The 16,068-nt window shown below is 34.8% G+C and overlaps 2 protein-coding genes across 3 annotated transcripts in view; one reads left to right on the top strand and one right to left on the bottom strand.

The window, feature by feature from the left end:
• Window positions 1-4,680, bottom strand: part of LOC128891846 (disabled homolog 2-interacting protein) — a 412,576-nt gene extending 407,896 nt beyond the window's left edge. Inside the window, exon 1 of the mRNA XM_054151725.1 lies at window positions 4,274-4,680. Coding sequence (XP_054007700.1) covers window positions 4,274-4,322 — 49 coding nt within the window. The 5' untranslated portion in view covers window positions 4,323-4,680. The remainder of the gene's footprint in view (window positions 1-4,273) is intronic.
• A 1,497-nt stretch (window positions 4,681-6,177) lies between these two features.
• LOC128891857 (protein ROP) lies at window positions 6,178-13,260 on the top strand. 2 transcript variants are annotated; one of them, XM_054151761.1, is made up of 11 exons: window positions 6,178-6,335; window positions 7,858-8,154; window positions 8,868-8,971; window positions 10,238-10,386; window positions 10,527-10,742; window positions 10,950-11,048; window positions 11,124-11,331; window positions 11,435-11,683; window positions 11,795-11,985; window positions 12,054-12,208; window positions 12,299-13,260. In XM_054151761.1, the coding sequence occupies exons 1-11, from the start codon at window positions 6,308-6,310 to the stop codon at window positions 12,358-12,360; spliced, it is 1,758 nt and encodes a 585-aa protein (XP_054007736.1). In that variant the 5' UTR covers window positions 6,178-6,307; the 3' UTR covers window positions 12,361-13,260. The 2 variants fall into 2 exon arrangements, with proteins under 2 accessions (XP_054007736.1, XP_054007733.1); XM_054151758.1 differs by lacking the exon at window positions 8,868-8,971 and adding an exon at window positions 9,248-9,351.
• Window positions 13,261-16,068: the final 2,808 nt, after the last annotated feature.

Here is a 16,068-nt window from a genome sequence, read left to right on the forward strand (position 1 = left end):
CGTTATGTAAGTCTAATATTGATAAATAAAAGTATAGCATTACATAAATTTTAAATTGACTTGGTTGTTTCGTTAAAGAAACTGAAGGTCACCTATATACGTCGATAGCAAAACATACTAGTAAAGAAGCGATAATTGCATTATCACTCATACCATGCATCTTTTGTTTGAAAAATGTTATCGCACAATGAACAGTTAACAAGTAGTTTAAAACACTGCTGTGCAATCCTGGTCTGTCGCAAGGACGAATAAAATGAAATGCTACTGTAAAAACGAGAATTAAAGACCACCAAGAATATTCACAGATGGACTCGAATGGTAAACAATCCTGTATATACGTAGGAAATACCTAATATTAAAACGAAAGAAACCGCTTTTACATTGAACACTTGTGTTGAATTATTAATTTTTAGACAACGTTGAACCAAATAATAATTATTAAAAAATAATGTACTGTTTCTAATTCAGTAAAAATGGGGGAATAGAAACACTGATTTGATAGTACGTTGTACGATCGATTAAGCTTTGTTGGGGGATTAGGAATATTTGATTAGATATTACTAATATCATATTAGGGGTGGATACAAATATTAGTGAATTTTCATCAAAACGTATATTAATGAGACATAAAGACCATTGCAACCATATATTATTGGAAAGCCACAAAATAAACAACAAGACATAACACTTTGAAATTTCGTTTCTATTCGCCCTATCTTACGGTATTTAAGTTCAACATTAATATCAAATTTATCTAAAAAAAAAATATATGCATTCAAAGATACGTTAAAGTACCATTCTATTAATTTCTTCAAGGCTGACACGATCAGATACAAACTGCTTAACGTCCGGTCTCAAAACGTTAATCAATCGATACTTCCTCGCGAAAGTATTAGCCGAATCCCTTTTTAAATCGTCACTTTGACGTCATTCTTGTGGATGAAAATGGGCAGTCTGTGCGCGAGATTCACCCCCCCCCCCCCCCCCCCCCCCCCCCCCCCCCCCCCCCCAGCGCGGAGTTACGAGTATCGATCAAGTTGCAGTGCAACCATGAATAATGCAAAAAAGTTTCGCGAGAAGAGCAACGAAGTGAAAGACAGAGGGAGAAAAAATCTCAAAAATTCGCTCGATTCGGCAACCCAAGATGAGACGGGGGAGGTGGAGCTGGTGTATCGCGAGCTCTCGGATCCGTCGGGTCGTGAACCACGGTTCAAGCATTCACGATCGCGCTTACAGCTGCTGGATTCGCGGCGATATCATTTACTAGGAACACCAATGCAATTACACAATCAAGTAGTAAGTAGTAACGGCAATATTCGCGATAAGATAGATCGCGTATCGGCGCAAACGGAAACGTGGCGGTACATGCATGAACTTCGAATGTACGTCTCGATTACATGGTATTCTTAAAATCGGACACTGTGGGATAACCCATGGTATCAAACAATGTTCTAGTAATGGTGCTTTGTTATTTGGGAAGGCGTATTTTAACTGACTGGTGGTAAAATGAAAGAATTTTTGGTTGACGACTGGAATGTTTTGAAAGTTTTCAGGAAGGGAAGACGAACTACGAATTTTAATGTAACTTTCGTATTTATCGATAGTTTGTTATAATATTTAAAGAAGATGCTCTATCCTTGTTCGACCAACTGGCGGGCTACGTTAGTTCTACTGATTTCGAACTTCAATTTAAGTGTTTATATTACAATAAATGACCATGTGTTACAGGTCGATGGATTTGCCTAAATAATTCCAGATCCATTAAAAAAATTAAATATCGCATTTGGTCCTCCAAAAACATCGCCAAAATAAAATTGGTTATAGGAAACTACAAAACTTGTTCCTCTATCATTTTTGTCTTAATGCTTCCTGTGTACGAGAACTTACGATCTGCTTAAGAAAAAACATTGATTTGGAAAAGAATTATTTCTTACATAGCTTCTCTACATCTCCCCTTAACAATTACAAATTAATTACCAGTGAAAAGTAGACTACACGGTCTGTAAACTAGCAACCTAAAAACCTTCCTCTTGGAATTGATTTACTTCTACACTCACAAATGAAAAAATTCAACAATTAAAGAATGACTACTTGTATCAAAGAGGAGGAGGAATGTAATTGCCCCCTTGCACTCTTCTCAAGTGCCCCAATGACGTTACATGGATGAACTTCGGACGGTATCGGGCGAAACGGAGCTGACAGGGAATCGTTATAAATCATACAATAAATCAATTATTTATACGTTCCTCCACGAGAGATCGTAGCGGGGCCAAGTTCGTGTAGAAGTAAAAGGGGAAACGTGACCGGGAACCACCAGTATTTTGTGCGCGTTACGGTTGAGATTAAAGCCGAGCATAGTTGCCTAAGAATCACCGCGCAGTAAGTGCGCTCTCTGCACGAGTAACTAACTTGCGATCGGATGCGCTCGCTGTATCCGCGGTGTATCCATTTTATTCGATGGCGAACGTGGTCGTGTTACAATGTCAACGATACAATCAAAGAAACGAATTTGTGGGTGAACGTTTACGTTTCTTTTTGTTTTTACTCCTGTGCAACGATTTCACTATACCTTCAGTTTGCTGTTTATATTAGATTGTCCCAAAAGTTTCTTTCGCTTTATTAATAAATAATACATGCAAAATAGTTTACGTTTTATATTACATTACTGAATTGTCCACGATTCATTTTGCTCCATTACTGTTACAACATGAATATCTATGAAATTAGATTGTCTATTTATATAAACACGACCATATAAAATAATCGAGTGTAACTCGCGAAAGAAACTTTCGGGACAACCTAATACATAAATGTATACATTTAAAAAGATATTAGGTCTCACTGTTATTGCTCAAAATTACCAAATAATTGACAACGTGCTCTCAATTATTTACATCTGCATAACCAAAGAAGAAGATAAACAATTCCAAAGTTAATCCATTACTCCCTCGCGCTTTACTCGCCCCGTGTGACCTAGAAATGGGCGTTGGAACGTTACGTAATCCGACTCCGCTAGCTCGTGCCAGTATCAAGAAAATGCTCGAAATTTCTGAATCGAAATAACGTGTGAAGCAAGAATTTTCCTCCGACTAACCTATAGACACAACACGAACTATTCGAGACCGTTTAAAATCCCCGGTGCACCTCGAACGATTAGGAAAACAAATGAGTGCTAACACAAAGGGAACATTCTTTGTTCGGTGGCGAGAAAACAGTTTCTCATCTGTCAGATTTCTTTATAGATTACAGGGAGGTAAATACAAAAACAATCTTGAAATATAGCGTGCGTGACATTCTCGTGGACAGTGGACACAAACGAGAGAGTTCTGTACGACCGAATGATGACAGACTCTCCCCCTACATTTGTTGTTATGCAACCAAGCGTGTGGACCCGGCTCGAGTGCCGGCTAGCGAAATGAACGAAATAGCGTTCTCGTGGCGCACAGCGCACGTGCATCTGGGAAGGTTCACTGTACGAGAGACACTTTTCTACACACGACCGCGCGTAACCTCTCTCCACATTAGAACAGAGTTTGTTCGATCTCATTCTTTGAAAACTTTTACAATCGTGGACCGCATCTAAAAACAAGACAACTGTTTATTTAAACGATACATCGCGAAAATAAAACATTGTGCAGTGACTTATTTACCTCGATTATTCTATTGAACAGTTATTCGATGAAACCTTCTCCATTCGACTGACGTGAAGTACATCTCATTTCATAATTTCAAGGAAAATTTTGTTCAAACCATCAAGTTGCTTATCCATTCTTATAATACGAAATTTTGTATAGAAAGAATTGTGCTCATTTCTGTGCCGAAAATAATTCTTGTCATTGTTTTTCTACACAATTGTCAAGACATTTTCAATGTAATCAAACTTTGGTCATCGATTCGCTTATTGAAGAATTCCTAAGCGTATGTCATGTCAACGTACACTATTTGTGATACAAGGTTGTTGATTTGGAGCGTGTTGTTAAGATCTGTCAGCCTTATTTTGTTATACTTATAATTCTTTTTGATCATCGATTTAAAACCTTTAACCTAAGATTGAATAAATAAATGAAAATATTTGTCCAGACTTTCTCACTACAAGTGTCTTGAATTTGGTACTTGAGAAATTTGTTTCGCTGTTGAGCACGGCGACAAATTAATGAAAAGATCATTATTCGATGCCAGCTATATTCGCGGAATTTTTTCACACTTCTCCCCTCGTGTTGATCCATGTTTCGATCTTGCGGTCGAAAGATATAGAAGAGAGATAACAACTCACCACAAACGTTCAGCCAACCCTCGACGCGACAAGGATACTCCAGCTTCATCGTGAACTATTGCTGCCGACCACCAAGTACCGGAAACCTATTACACAAACGCACTGGTCACATAAGAAAATCAAATGCAACTGCCCGTAGTCAAGACGGTGTTATCACTGTTAAACAACATCCGCGGCACACATTTTCTCGTGCGTTCACGCGAGCCGAGACGACGAAACGAAAAAAGATATATGAACTCGATACGAGGACGTCGCGCACGACAGACGATGCACGATGAAATCACGGAGAAAATAAACGCAGAAAATATCGAAATGTCGTTTTTACTGAACGCGAGGGTACCACACTGTCTGGCGTTGCGCACGCAAACCGTCGACACGACCCACTCACACCGGCGAACAAATCGGTACTGACTGAACATACCCTCTCGCGTCCTCGTTGAGCCGATCTCCTTTCTCCCTCTCTTCTGCCTGCTTTAGTTGCCAGACCCTCTCGCGTTCAGGTGGTGCGCTCATCCCGTATGTTCTTTTCATATTACTGATACGCCAATCTGGATTACGAGTTTTCTGAAACAATCAGTTTATTGTTTACGCGCGAGTTACGTTCGAATGGAGTGTTAGAGACGCGAACTTGGCCGCCCAATAAACGACTAGAAACGATTATCGAAATAAGTGTCTGTCGAGTCAGCGTTCGATATATCGAATATAAATTGCCATGCCACCATTTTAACTATTTTCATATCGGTCAGATATCCTACTTTTAATTATATAACATAATCATATTACATACATTGATTATAATATTCTACTGTTCGATAATGATTTAAATTTATATAAATACTAGATTGTAATAATCAAGGACTGTCTTATCGATTAACGGTATATACGTATAGATAAATACCACCCATAAGAAAGCCATGTATGCAGTAAAGAATCGTTGTGTAGAAATACAACGTACGAATATTTTCAATTAAAATTATTTTCCCTTAAAGGAAATTCTAATACAACGAATTAATAAATGCAAAAAAAAAATGGTTACGATATCTTATTTTCCGTACAAACTCGATCAGAGTACAAGAAAAAAATGTTACTTATGAAACATTTATTCGAGGCATAAACTATTTTCCTATCACATTTCTTATTTGTCTTTATTAAATTTATTACACTTTTCATAACATGTAAAACTGAAAGACATACCAACTCAATTCATAATTTGCAAGCAGGCATCGAACACGCTACGATCAGCACTGTGTAACCACGAAAGACGCTATGTTCGAATAGGGGTTTACTTAACTGAAAGCAGGACTAACCAATAAATGGATGAAACGATTATCGAAATAAGTATCTCTTGAATCGAATTTCGATATGTCGAAAGTGAACTGAGAAAACCGCCATTTTCTTTCCTTTAATAACCCATTATTATACCAAGTTTCATTGTTTAAAAATATTATTAACCCCATGCTCTATTCAAAGTTGTGAAAAAGAATTGTTAATTTTACAAATACATAATCAATATATCCTTAAAGAGATATTCCCCACAAATGTTATATTTCATTGCCAACTTATCTTACATATTGATAAGAGCAAGAGACACGTTTAGTACAGTTTAGAATTTTATGAACATACACAATTGTACAAACTTACGATTTAATTTAATTTTTTACGAACATAAGTAAACACGTATCGTAAATCACTGAAATGTTACTAGATATTGATTTTATTGGAAAACGTTCATTCCTACCTGTAATTTCAACGAATTCCATCACATGTATCTGCACCAGGTTATAGATCAGGTTACTTGTACTTCTACTGAAATAAAAAACAGTCGACATTTCTTAGATTTACGTAAGTTGTTCGAAAGAAAGATTGCAAAATATATAATTAATTAATACTTACATTATCGAGCGCGAGCCAACACGATCGATTTGAACCAAGGAACGTTAGTAGATGATCGTGGTTAAGATAATTTTGAAACTATCTTCGTCTTCCTACAAATGCGCCACCTGGTAACCAAACCTGCAGTCAGTAACTGGCAAAATGGCGCTCAAGGGACAGGTCGGTCAGAGTAAGTAACGAAAAAGACAATTAATTCTTCGCGATGTTAATCAAATTTCGAGATACTACGGTGTTGTGACATCGAAGCATACGCGTAGATTCTCCTTGCGTAAAAAACATGTTGGGATAAACCACTGTCATAGTGTGTAACCTCCAAAGGGGCGTATGTGCTGTGATGATTTCATCGTTTGCGAGCGGCTGCTAGATAGAAATGTCAAATACTGCAAAGGCGTGTTGTTTTCGAATTTTATATACCTTAAAGTTGATGTATTATCGTATGAATATAGAAGCAGGTTATGGATGCACATATTGGTCAAAATTTTAATCTGTTGATCATCGAAGACAATTTAATTAATTTTCTCTCTAAGTAAATATGCGAAGTATATTAACGATACTTAGTTTCATACAGTTTGGTTTACTGACAAATTAATAAACGGATTTGTGTCTACCTGTCTCGAGAACATTGTTACTTTTCTAGTATATTATTCTTCTATGCTCTTCATGAAAAAAATGAGCAACACGAAACGTCAATTCAACGTTTTCATATTCAAAGTAAATTGAATTTCCTTATCATATGGAGTGTATTTTTTACGCATTCATATTCAATTTTCTGACAACACACAAAGCAAGTAATATAGTTTTGTATGTTTCATTTAAATGTCACGCTATTTATACACGATTTCATGAAACGAATGGAAGGAAAATACTGGTTTCCTATTTATCATAGAATCTTTAAATCTAGACGGTAGAATACAATGTTTGCGATCGATACTACTATTTACTAACCCATTGAGGAAATGATTTTTCCGTAAGACGATTTCTATATCGCGATGGAATCTTATTACTCATACTGTTCGATTAATGAAGTCCTTCTCCATCTTAAATGGCAGTCAAATTCTATTTTGATCAATGCGACAATGAACCAATGAATCTTGATATTCTTTTATTCCGATATATTGTTTTCAATGAGGGGCGCTGCTTCTCATATACGAACCTGTCGCGGATGACGTCATAGCTCCGTAAGAACGATCAATACACGTTGAAAGCGCCAAAAGACTTCATATTTAATTTTAAATCGTTCAACCATTGTCGCGATTAATTATTAATTAATCTTCACAGCTGTTATTTTGATAAATAATTCTATGTTGCAAATATTATAAAATTATTGAATTACTCGAGTAAAACTTTAGTGCGCGTCTATTAGACGCAACAGAAAGTGACTAGTAATCGAAAAAAATATATAAACTTAACTACTATCGGTTGTGTTTTAAATTTTAAGCAAAATTGCACGAAGAAAATTGTTTAAATCATAAACTTAATAATTTTCAAAGGAAGTATAGATGATTGCATAAGAATACGCGTAAGAAACAGCGTTGACGAAAGTCTTATATGTATATTACACATTTTGCGTTATTTTTTTATATTAGACATTATGCACACGTCAATATTTTTAAGTAGAAAATAAATATTTCTTTCATTATAAAATGACATATTTCTAAATATTTCTATTAATGTTTTGCTTCCTTTTGCAGAGATTATGAATGAGGTCATTAAACAAAAAAAGGCCTCAGGAAGTGGTGTACAATGGCGCATTTTGGTAGTGGATCAATTAGCCATGCGGATGGTGTCGGCATGCTGCAAAATGCACGATATCAGTGCCCAAGGCATTACCTTGGTCGAAGATATCAACAAAAAACGGGAACCCCTACCCACCATGGAGGCGATCTATCTCATAACACCATGCAATTTATCCGTTCAAAAACTGATCGAAGACTTCAGCAATCCAACTGGGACTATTTACAAAGTCGCCCACGTCTATTTTACAGAAGGTACTATCGTACCATTCACGTTTCTTCGCTTACGACAAACGTAATCGAGAATTCTATTTGTCCAGAGTCGGGACGGTCCTAGAGTTTCATCTTGGGTCATCTTCTTTTCGTTTACAGGCGTGGCCAAATTAGAATCACGCAAGAAACATTACGTTTTTTCAATAAAATAGTCGATTGCTTCATAAACCTACATCATAGTAATCTAATTAGTATTTTATGTTTGTCCGTAATCGTAAACATTCGAGATGCACCTCTCATTAGCTTTGGATATATATTTTTAATTTTATTATCTTCGTGTTGTATTTTTATTAATAATCCTCAGTGAATTTCTTATGAGATTCGTATCAAGACTGTTTCCAACCAATGAGAGTATATTTACATCCATCTTATCCGAGAACTTTTCTTAAATAATTAAAAAAAAAATTTTACCAAAATATGTTACATATGAGGATCCAGCAGTCTACAAAAAACTTTTCAATTTCAATAGACATTATTTTAATTCGGCCATATCTGTAATAAGTACATTCTTCTGTTCCTTGTATACGCATAAGAACGCATTCCCGACCTCCCATTTTTTTTCTTTTTTTACCTAATACACGTTCAAGGGGCAAGATTTTTGGAAATAAGAGAAAGAATTGTAGGAGAACGGGCAGAACGGTACTTCCAGTACTTCTCCATACTCACCGTGAGATGCTAAGTATATCTCTTTGCAGCGTGTCCTGATGAGTTGTTCAAAGACTTGTGTCACTCGCTGGTAGCTAAACGCATAAAGACACTAAAAGAGATCAACATCGCTTTCATACCGTACGAGAAACAGGTAAAGCACAGGATGCTCTAACGAGAGAACAAATGTCTAATCATTTAACTGTTTTCGTGGTGACGGGCTCACAATCACACACCGTGTTACACCGATCTATCTTCCACCCTTATGGCATATCGACTCACAAACCTATTTCTCATGTTTCTCGACCAGCGATCGCGACAATGTTAACGCAATTATTTGACGCCTCTCCCTGCTCCCAAATTTTGTACAGTATTCACCATATAAGCACGTACTAACGACGAAATGCATTCATGCTTGTTACGCGACCAGCGTGTCCGGACGAGATGTTCAATATAATCTGCAAGTCTCTCGCCGCTAAAAAGATCAAAACCCTCAAAGAGATCAACATCGCTTTCCTGCCTTACGAATCGCAGGTGACGATCAAAAAAAAAAACGAAGAAAATTCGTAGTCGCTAGATGTAGAGTGGCAAATCGCAATAGTTACTTTCAATTTTGAGTTTCGATAAGCAAAACGTGGTTCCTCTGTACTTTTCAGTTTTTTCTTTTGCGGAGTAGAATATAGGCGAAAGACTTCTGTAATTACCGTGCATACAGTTCTGGACAAAATGATAATACACATATTTTTACTGAATTTGCATAATCTGTAACTAGACGATACAAATAATCGGGGCATATGCAAGCACAGTTTAGGAAGAATTAATGGGAAAGATAAAATGCTTACACGAGACAGAGGTCTTGGTGCAAGGTCGTACTTGAGTATAGTAGCTAATGTACTACTCTTACAATTGTTCGTTCTTTATATTAATTTAATTCTTGGTTTCAATTATTTTGTATTTCCATTTATTTATATGTATACTTCTCTTCATCATTCTCTGGCATCCCTATTAGAAATGCCAGTAGTCTTTTGGGGCACACTGAACCCCCTAATAGCTCGGGTACCTCGGGATTGCTAAATCCGTACTGTAGCTATAATAAAATATAGTTATAGCCCCTGAAGATTAGTTTAAATAGTTACAATTTATAGCTTGTAAAAATGATTTAAAACGATAATTATTTAATGTGTGTCATCATTTTGTCCAAAAATGTATGTTTCCCTACGTTCCTTTCGCATTGAAACTTTAGCATGCCGTTCTGTATCGTGTTATTTCTCGCAATTTTGTTAAGTATTTTTTTTTTAATTTTTGTGACGTATACATGTATGTCCGCTATTAATGTCACTGCTGGAACTCTGAAGTATAATAGGCGAAGATAGAATAATATTTGCAAAAATAACGCTGAAATAAGCACGTAATTAAACAGGTCTTCTCCTTGGACTCGCGCGAAACATTCCCTTGCTTTTATAATGCTTCCTTCTCCAACTTGAGGACAGCCAACATGGAAAGAATAGCCGAACAGATCGCGACACTCTGTTCCACCCTTGGAGAGTATCCATCAGTCAGATACCGAAGGTACAAAAACTGTGTTCCATTGTATTAAAAGACTGTATCAAATTAAATATTTTTTATAACTAAATACATAAATAAGAACTCAATTAAATGTTACACCACTTTTCAAATACTTATCTGGATTATATGGTCTGTCCTAACAGTGACTTCGACCGAAACGTGGAGCTAGCCCACATGGTTCAACAGAAATTAGATGCCTATAAAGCGGATGAACCGACGATGGGAGAAGGACCCGAGAAAGCGCGTTCTCAATTGTTAATTCTGGATAGAGGATTTGACTGTGTCTCTCCGCTGCTGCACGAGTTGACGTTACAAGCTATGGCATATGATTTATTAGACATTGAGAACGATGTTTACAGGTAAATAATACAATATGCGCAAGAGACATTAGTTTGAAATAGGGACTGGTAAAGTTCTTATATAGATTAAAATTTCGAATAACGAATACCAAATAAACATTCTTAGTAAATTGCTATATACTATTTTATTGATTATCTATTACTAAAATAAAATTTTGTACATTCTTAATTTAAAATAGTATTTTAACACAAGAAAATTTATACAAGGTTCGAAGCATCAGCAGGAGTACAAAAGGAAGTATTATTGGATGAGAATGATGACTTGTGGATAGAGCTTAGACATCAACATATTGCCGTAGTTTCACAGTAAGTTGAGATATATTCAATGCAGTCCTAAGAAAATACGATTGATTTCCTGCATTATGAATCATTTGTTTTTAGAAAGGTTACCAAAAAGCTGAAGAACTTCACGGAATCGAAGAGAATGCCGCAAGGAGACAAACAAAGTATGCGGGACCTTTCACAGATGATCAAGAAAATGCCACAGTACCAGAAAGAATTGAGCAAATACGCAACCCATTTACAATTAGCAGAAGATTGTATGAAACGTTATCAAGGAAGTGTGGATAAGCTCTGCAAAGTGGAACAAGTATGTGACACTTTTTTTATAATACCTGTTTTCTGTGATCCTAATATTGTTATGCAAAGCATACATTAAACGTAATACGCACTTATGTGTTACATTTTACTAGGATTTGGCAATGGGTACGGATGCCGAGGGCGAGCGTATCAAAGATCAAATGAAAAACATTACTCCAATTTTACTCGATCAAACCGTACATCATTTAGACAAGCTACGAATTATCGCCTTGTACGTTATTAGTAAAAGCGGTATTTCTGACGAGAATCTTAACCGTTTAGTTCATCATGCCCAAATATCTGCCGATGACAAGCAAACTATAGTGAATATGGCAAATCTTGGTATCAATATTGTTGTAGATGTAAGTAATCATATTTAATAAGGATAAATAAGCTACACGTCAATTTTATTAGTGGATTATGTCTTAAGTTTTATTTTATTTTTATAGTAAATTATATTCTTAATATTACAGGGTAGCAACCGTAAGAAATTGTATACTGTACAACGTAAAGAAAGAATTACGGAACAAACTTACCAAATGAGTCGCTGGACACCGATCATGAAAGACATCATGGAAGACGCCATTGAAGACAAACTAGATTCTAAACATTTCCCATTTTTAGCAGGACGTGCAGCAAGTTCAGGATATCATGCTCCAACCAGGTATATTAAAGACTTGTTCGTACAGTAGTTCGATTTATCAATAACATTGTATTAACATTCATTTTCAGCGCACGATACGGGCATTGGCACAAAGATAAAGGTCAACAAACCATCAAGAATGTACCACGTTTAATCGTCTTCGTAGTCGGTGGTGTTTGTTTCTCTGAAATACGATGCGCGTATGAAGTTACAGATGCCTTACAAAATTGGGAAGTAATAATTGGCAAGTATATTTGATAAAGTATTGCTCAATTGTAAACTCGTATTATATTTCGTATATTACTTTAATATATTTACATGTTACTTTTTTTAGGTTCGTCGCATATAATCACACCGAAATCGTTCTTGGATGATCTAAGTAAACTTCACGTATAAGAAAATCTTTTGAGTAAACAAAACAAAACACACATTCCCGTATCCCTAATATGCCGTTAGTTTGACTTCATCAGTAATACCAGCTACCGGAAACTCTGGACGATCTCGATTATGGAATTAAAATACTAATAGGGGACACGCAGTCAATTGTTTAGATCGCACAGACATCCAGCGATTAATTATGTTTCAGAATGTCATATCATAAATATCCAAAGTTGGTCGAAATATAAAGGGTGCTAAAAGGAGGATACATTCGGTATTAAGTGCCTCCGCGAATAAAAAGTTAATAGAGAACGAATAAACATGTTGGCAATGAGGCTAGAGAATGACCTAAGACATAATACGTTACTGTATCCCAAACCACTCATTTGTTAATAATAAAGGCTGGGTTAGCAACGGAATTTGATGTATTGTAGAGGAGAATCGTGATATATGTGTAAATTTCTCCTTATTAACGTTTCGTTATTTACCGTTCCAAAAACTGATAGACTGTCGTATTGACTTGAAGATTTAATCTTCATTTCACTCACAGAATCAGTAACGCTTATAAAACTCACATGAAAAGTATAAGTATCACGTGTAACATGATTACATACGCTTTGACCACATCAATTTTGATACAAAATATGATGTGTGCATTGATATTAATTAATTACAATTTTATTGTTGAGATATCTCACTGTATGATAAAGCGATAAATGTACATTAACTTATTTATTATATTTTTGTTATACAATTCATTTATTAGTCACTGTTTAACTTGCAACACGTCTCTAATTATGATGATACAAATGTCGCTTTTAATTTCCTACAAAGAAATGTATTCACGTTCATCTGAAAAATGTCCAACTTATAAAAACTTATGTCTGTTCAAATAAAATTAAAATCTCTACTGTACGTTATATGTCGATATGTACTTACATGTTGAAATTTCTACTTCGCATAAGAAGTAATTATAGATCGCTGTCGATCGATAGAAGTTGATCTGTTGATTAATCATAATAATTATTAATGTGCGTTAATATTGTGATTATTTAGCTGCGAGATTATTACAAAGTTTACGGTATTAATAATATATAATATATTATATGAACATATATGTATCTAGATTGTAGCCTAAACAAAATGTTCTGCTTATAAAAGCCTACAATTCGCTCCAATTCTGTCTACATTTTAATGAATTCCATACCACGTATAAAAAATATAACAGTTATACTTTAGGCAAATATAAGACAACCAGAAGACTTTGAAACCGTTAGAGAGAAAACATTAAAATTGGTGCGTTAAAGGTAAGCTAGACAGTGGAAAACATAGTATGTAAAGGAAGTGGTACGTATTAATAAAACAAATTTCATATACAATTTAATTATTTCGACCTTACAGTATCTGTATTTGGCCGATACAGCAAAGTTTCGTTGTATAACGAGAGTTTGATTTCGATGGATACACAAGAAGGATTCAAATCCAAGGACGCCGATGGATTCATTCACGCACAAGTCGAAAGAATTTTATCGTTTTAAAAAATAGTGTGATGTTTAAATTAACACCGTAAGATATATTAAAATACATCAAATCTACATATTTCATAAATGCAATATATATTACTTAAAACTCGTAAAGAAATAAGCGATCTGTATGTAATATTATTGGCAAAATAAAGAAATTCGAAACACACACGTGACATACTAGAATGAAAATAATTTTTCTCAAGTTTTTTATATTAACTTTAATATATTTTTATTTTATGCTAATTAAATCATTATCGTATATTTTACACGTAAATTACCCTAATGACAGGAGTGGTCACAATGAAAAACTACCAGCACAGCTTACTTTCAATTAGTTATTAATAATTAAACCCTTAAAATAATTAATATAGTCGTCGAGATTATAATAACGTATAATATGCAATGTTTTATCTGCATTAATAGTATACACAATGATGGTTCTTATCCTTTCTAATAGATCCGCAACATAAAAGAAAACGTCAAACATGAAACAATAATGTTTCAGTTAGTATCTCTTCTATAGATGACTATAATACTCTCTCATTCTGTTCCAGTTTCTCTCTCTCTCTCTCTCTCTCTCTCTCTCTCTCTCTCTCTCTCGCTCTTTATTTATATATTTATATCTTTATATATATATGTATACATATACATGTGTATATATATAACATGTAAAATTACAAACTAGGAAAGGTAATTCTGTATGCATGTATAATTAATAACCTACAGTAACTCTTGTATTCACATTTATCTTGTAACGTTAATTCGAATATGTAATAAACGTTTTTATTTCTTACTTTTAAGGACTAATAGTACAGACAACATAGTTCAAGTTGATATTGTTAAGTAACTCGAGAATTTAATAAAACATGGGTGACGATTCGCGTGTACTTTCTATGTATATTAAGTTCCAGATTATTGACAGAAAGTGAAAAATGACTCAAAAATCCTTCACAAAGTACTACTAATTTATATCGTGATTTAATATTGCAGTAATCTTTTGGGGAAGATAGATTACACGTAAGCTTAAAATGTATTTTACGTATACGAGATGTATTTATCTAGAAAAGTCGTGTTAAAGATTGAATAATATTTTTATTTAATTTCTTTTCGGAGAACATGGATTACACAAACAAAGGAAAGAATGTAAGGTTTCGTTTGAACAGTAATGGTGCAGTGGATATCAAGGGTAAGCGTGCGAACAAACTTGGCCCAGTAGACGTTCTCTCTTACTTAACAACATCAAGCATTTCTTTATTTTAGCCATTTATTCTTCATTTCATTATTATTTATGTACAACCAGCTTAATGTCTCGCTATCGTTAGTCGTAATAAGTCTACTAAAACTCATGTGCCATTGGAGATGATGTGCGCCCGTGGGAACTTATATAAAAAATTATTTTTTGATACAGCGGAGTGATTTTGGTGTTACTTACGAATTATTACGTCTTTACCTAGTAACTTACACTGAGATCTAGTAGGTTATACAATCTATCGGCCTCCCTTAAATATTACAAACCTTATCACATATATAGAGGTGTGTATTAGTACTTATTACTTTTTATACATAGATATTCTGTATTCTGTTTAAATTGCTGCCAATGATTTCTTCACGTATTTACAATTACAAACCATGTATTATACAATCATAATACCTAAGCACATGCATTCTCCTCTTTCACTTTCATTCTCACTTTTCATCTTCTCGTTCTCTCCCTCGAACTCATTCTTCGCTACTTCTCCCTTTTTTTTTTTAAATATTTTTTTCTCCATTTTAGAATTCGTGTCATTGTTGAGCTCGTTACTTCGATTACGGCGCAATGTTGTAACCAGAGGAATTCTTTGAAACATTCGAAGACACTTGCGATTGGTCAGTCTAATGATATAATATAGATAAAATAAAGTAAAAATAACTAGAAATATTGAATAGTTTTCTTAATTAATACGAATATCTTAATTTCTGCCACGAATTGAACAAAAAGAAAAAAAACTATGCCTTCAATCAGCACCTGTGCTCACAACACAAAGAATTACACTGATGAAAAAATAACTCACGAAGAATATAATTAAAAGCGATCGTTGGAAGATAAACGTGTGTCGATCTTATTCGAAATTATTCAAACGTCATTGAAACAGAATTTCTCCTCTGTGGAAGATCGGACGCCACGTTACGCGATTATTCATGACAGAGAGAAAATTGGATC

Source organism: Hylaeus anthracinus, unplaced genomic scaffold (genome assembly GCF_026225885.1).
Source record: "Hylaeus anthracinus isolate JK02 unplaced genomic scaffold, UHH_iyHylAnth1.0_haploid 12002, whole genome shotgun sequence".
NCBI classification, from domain to species: Eukaryota; Metazoa; Arthropoda; class Insecta; order Hymenoptera; family Colletidae; genus Hylaeus; species Hylaeus anthracinus.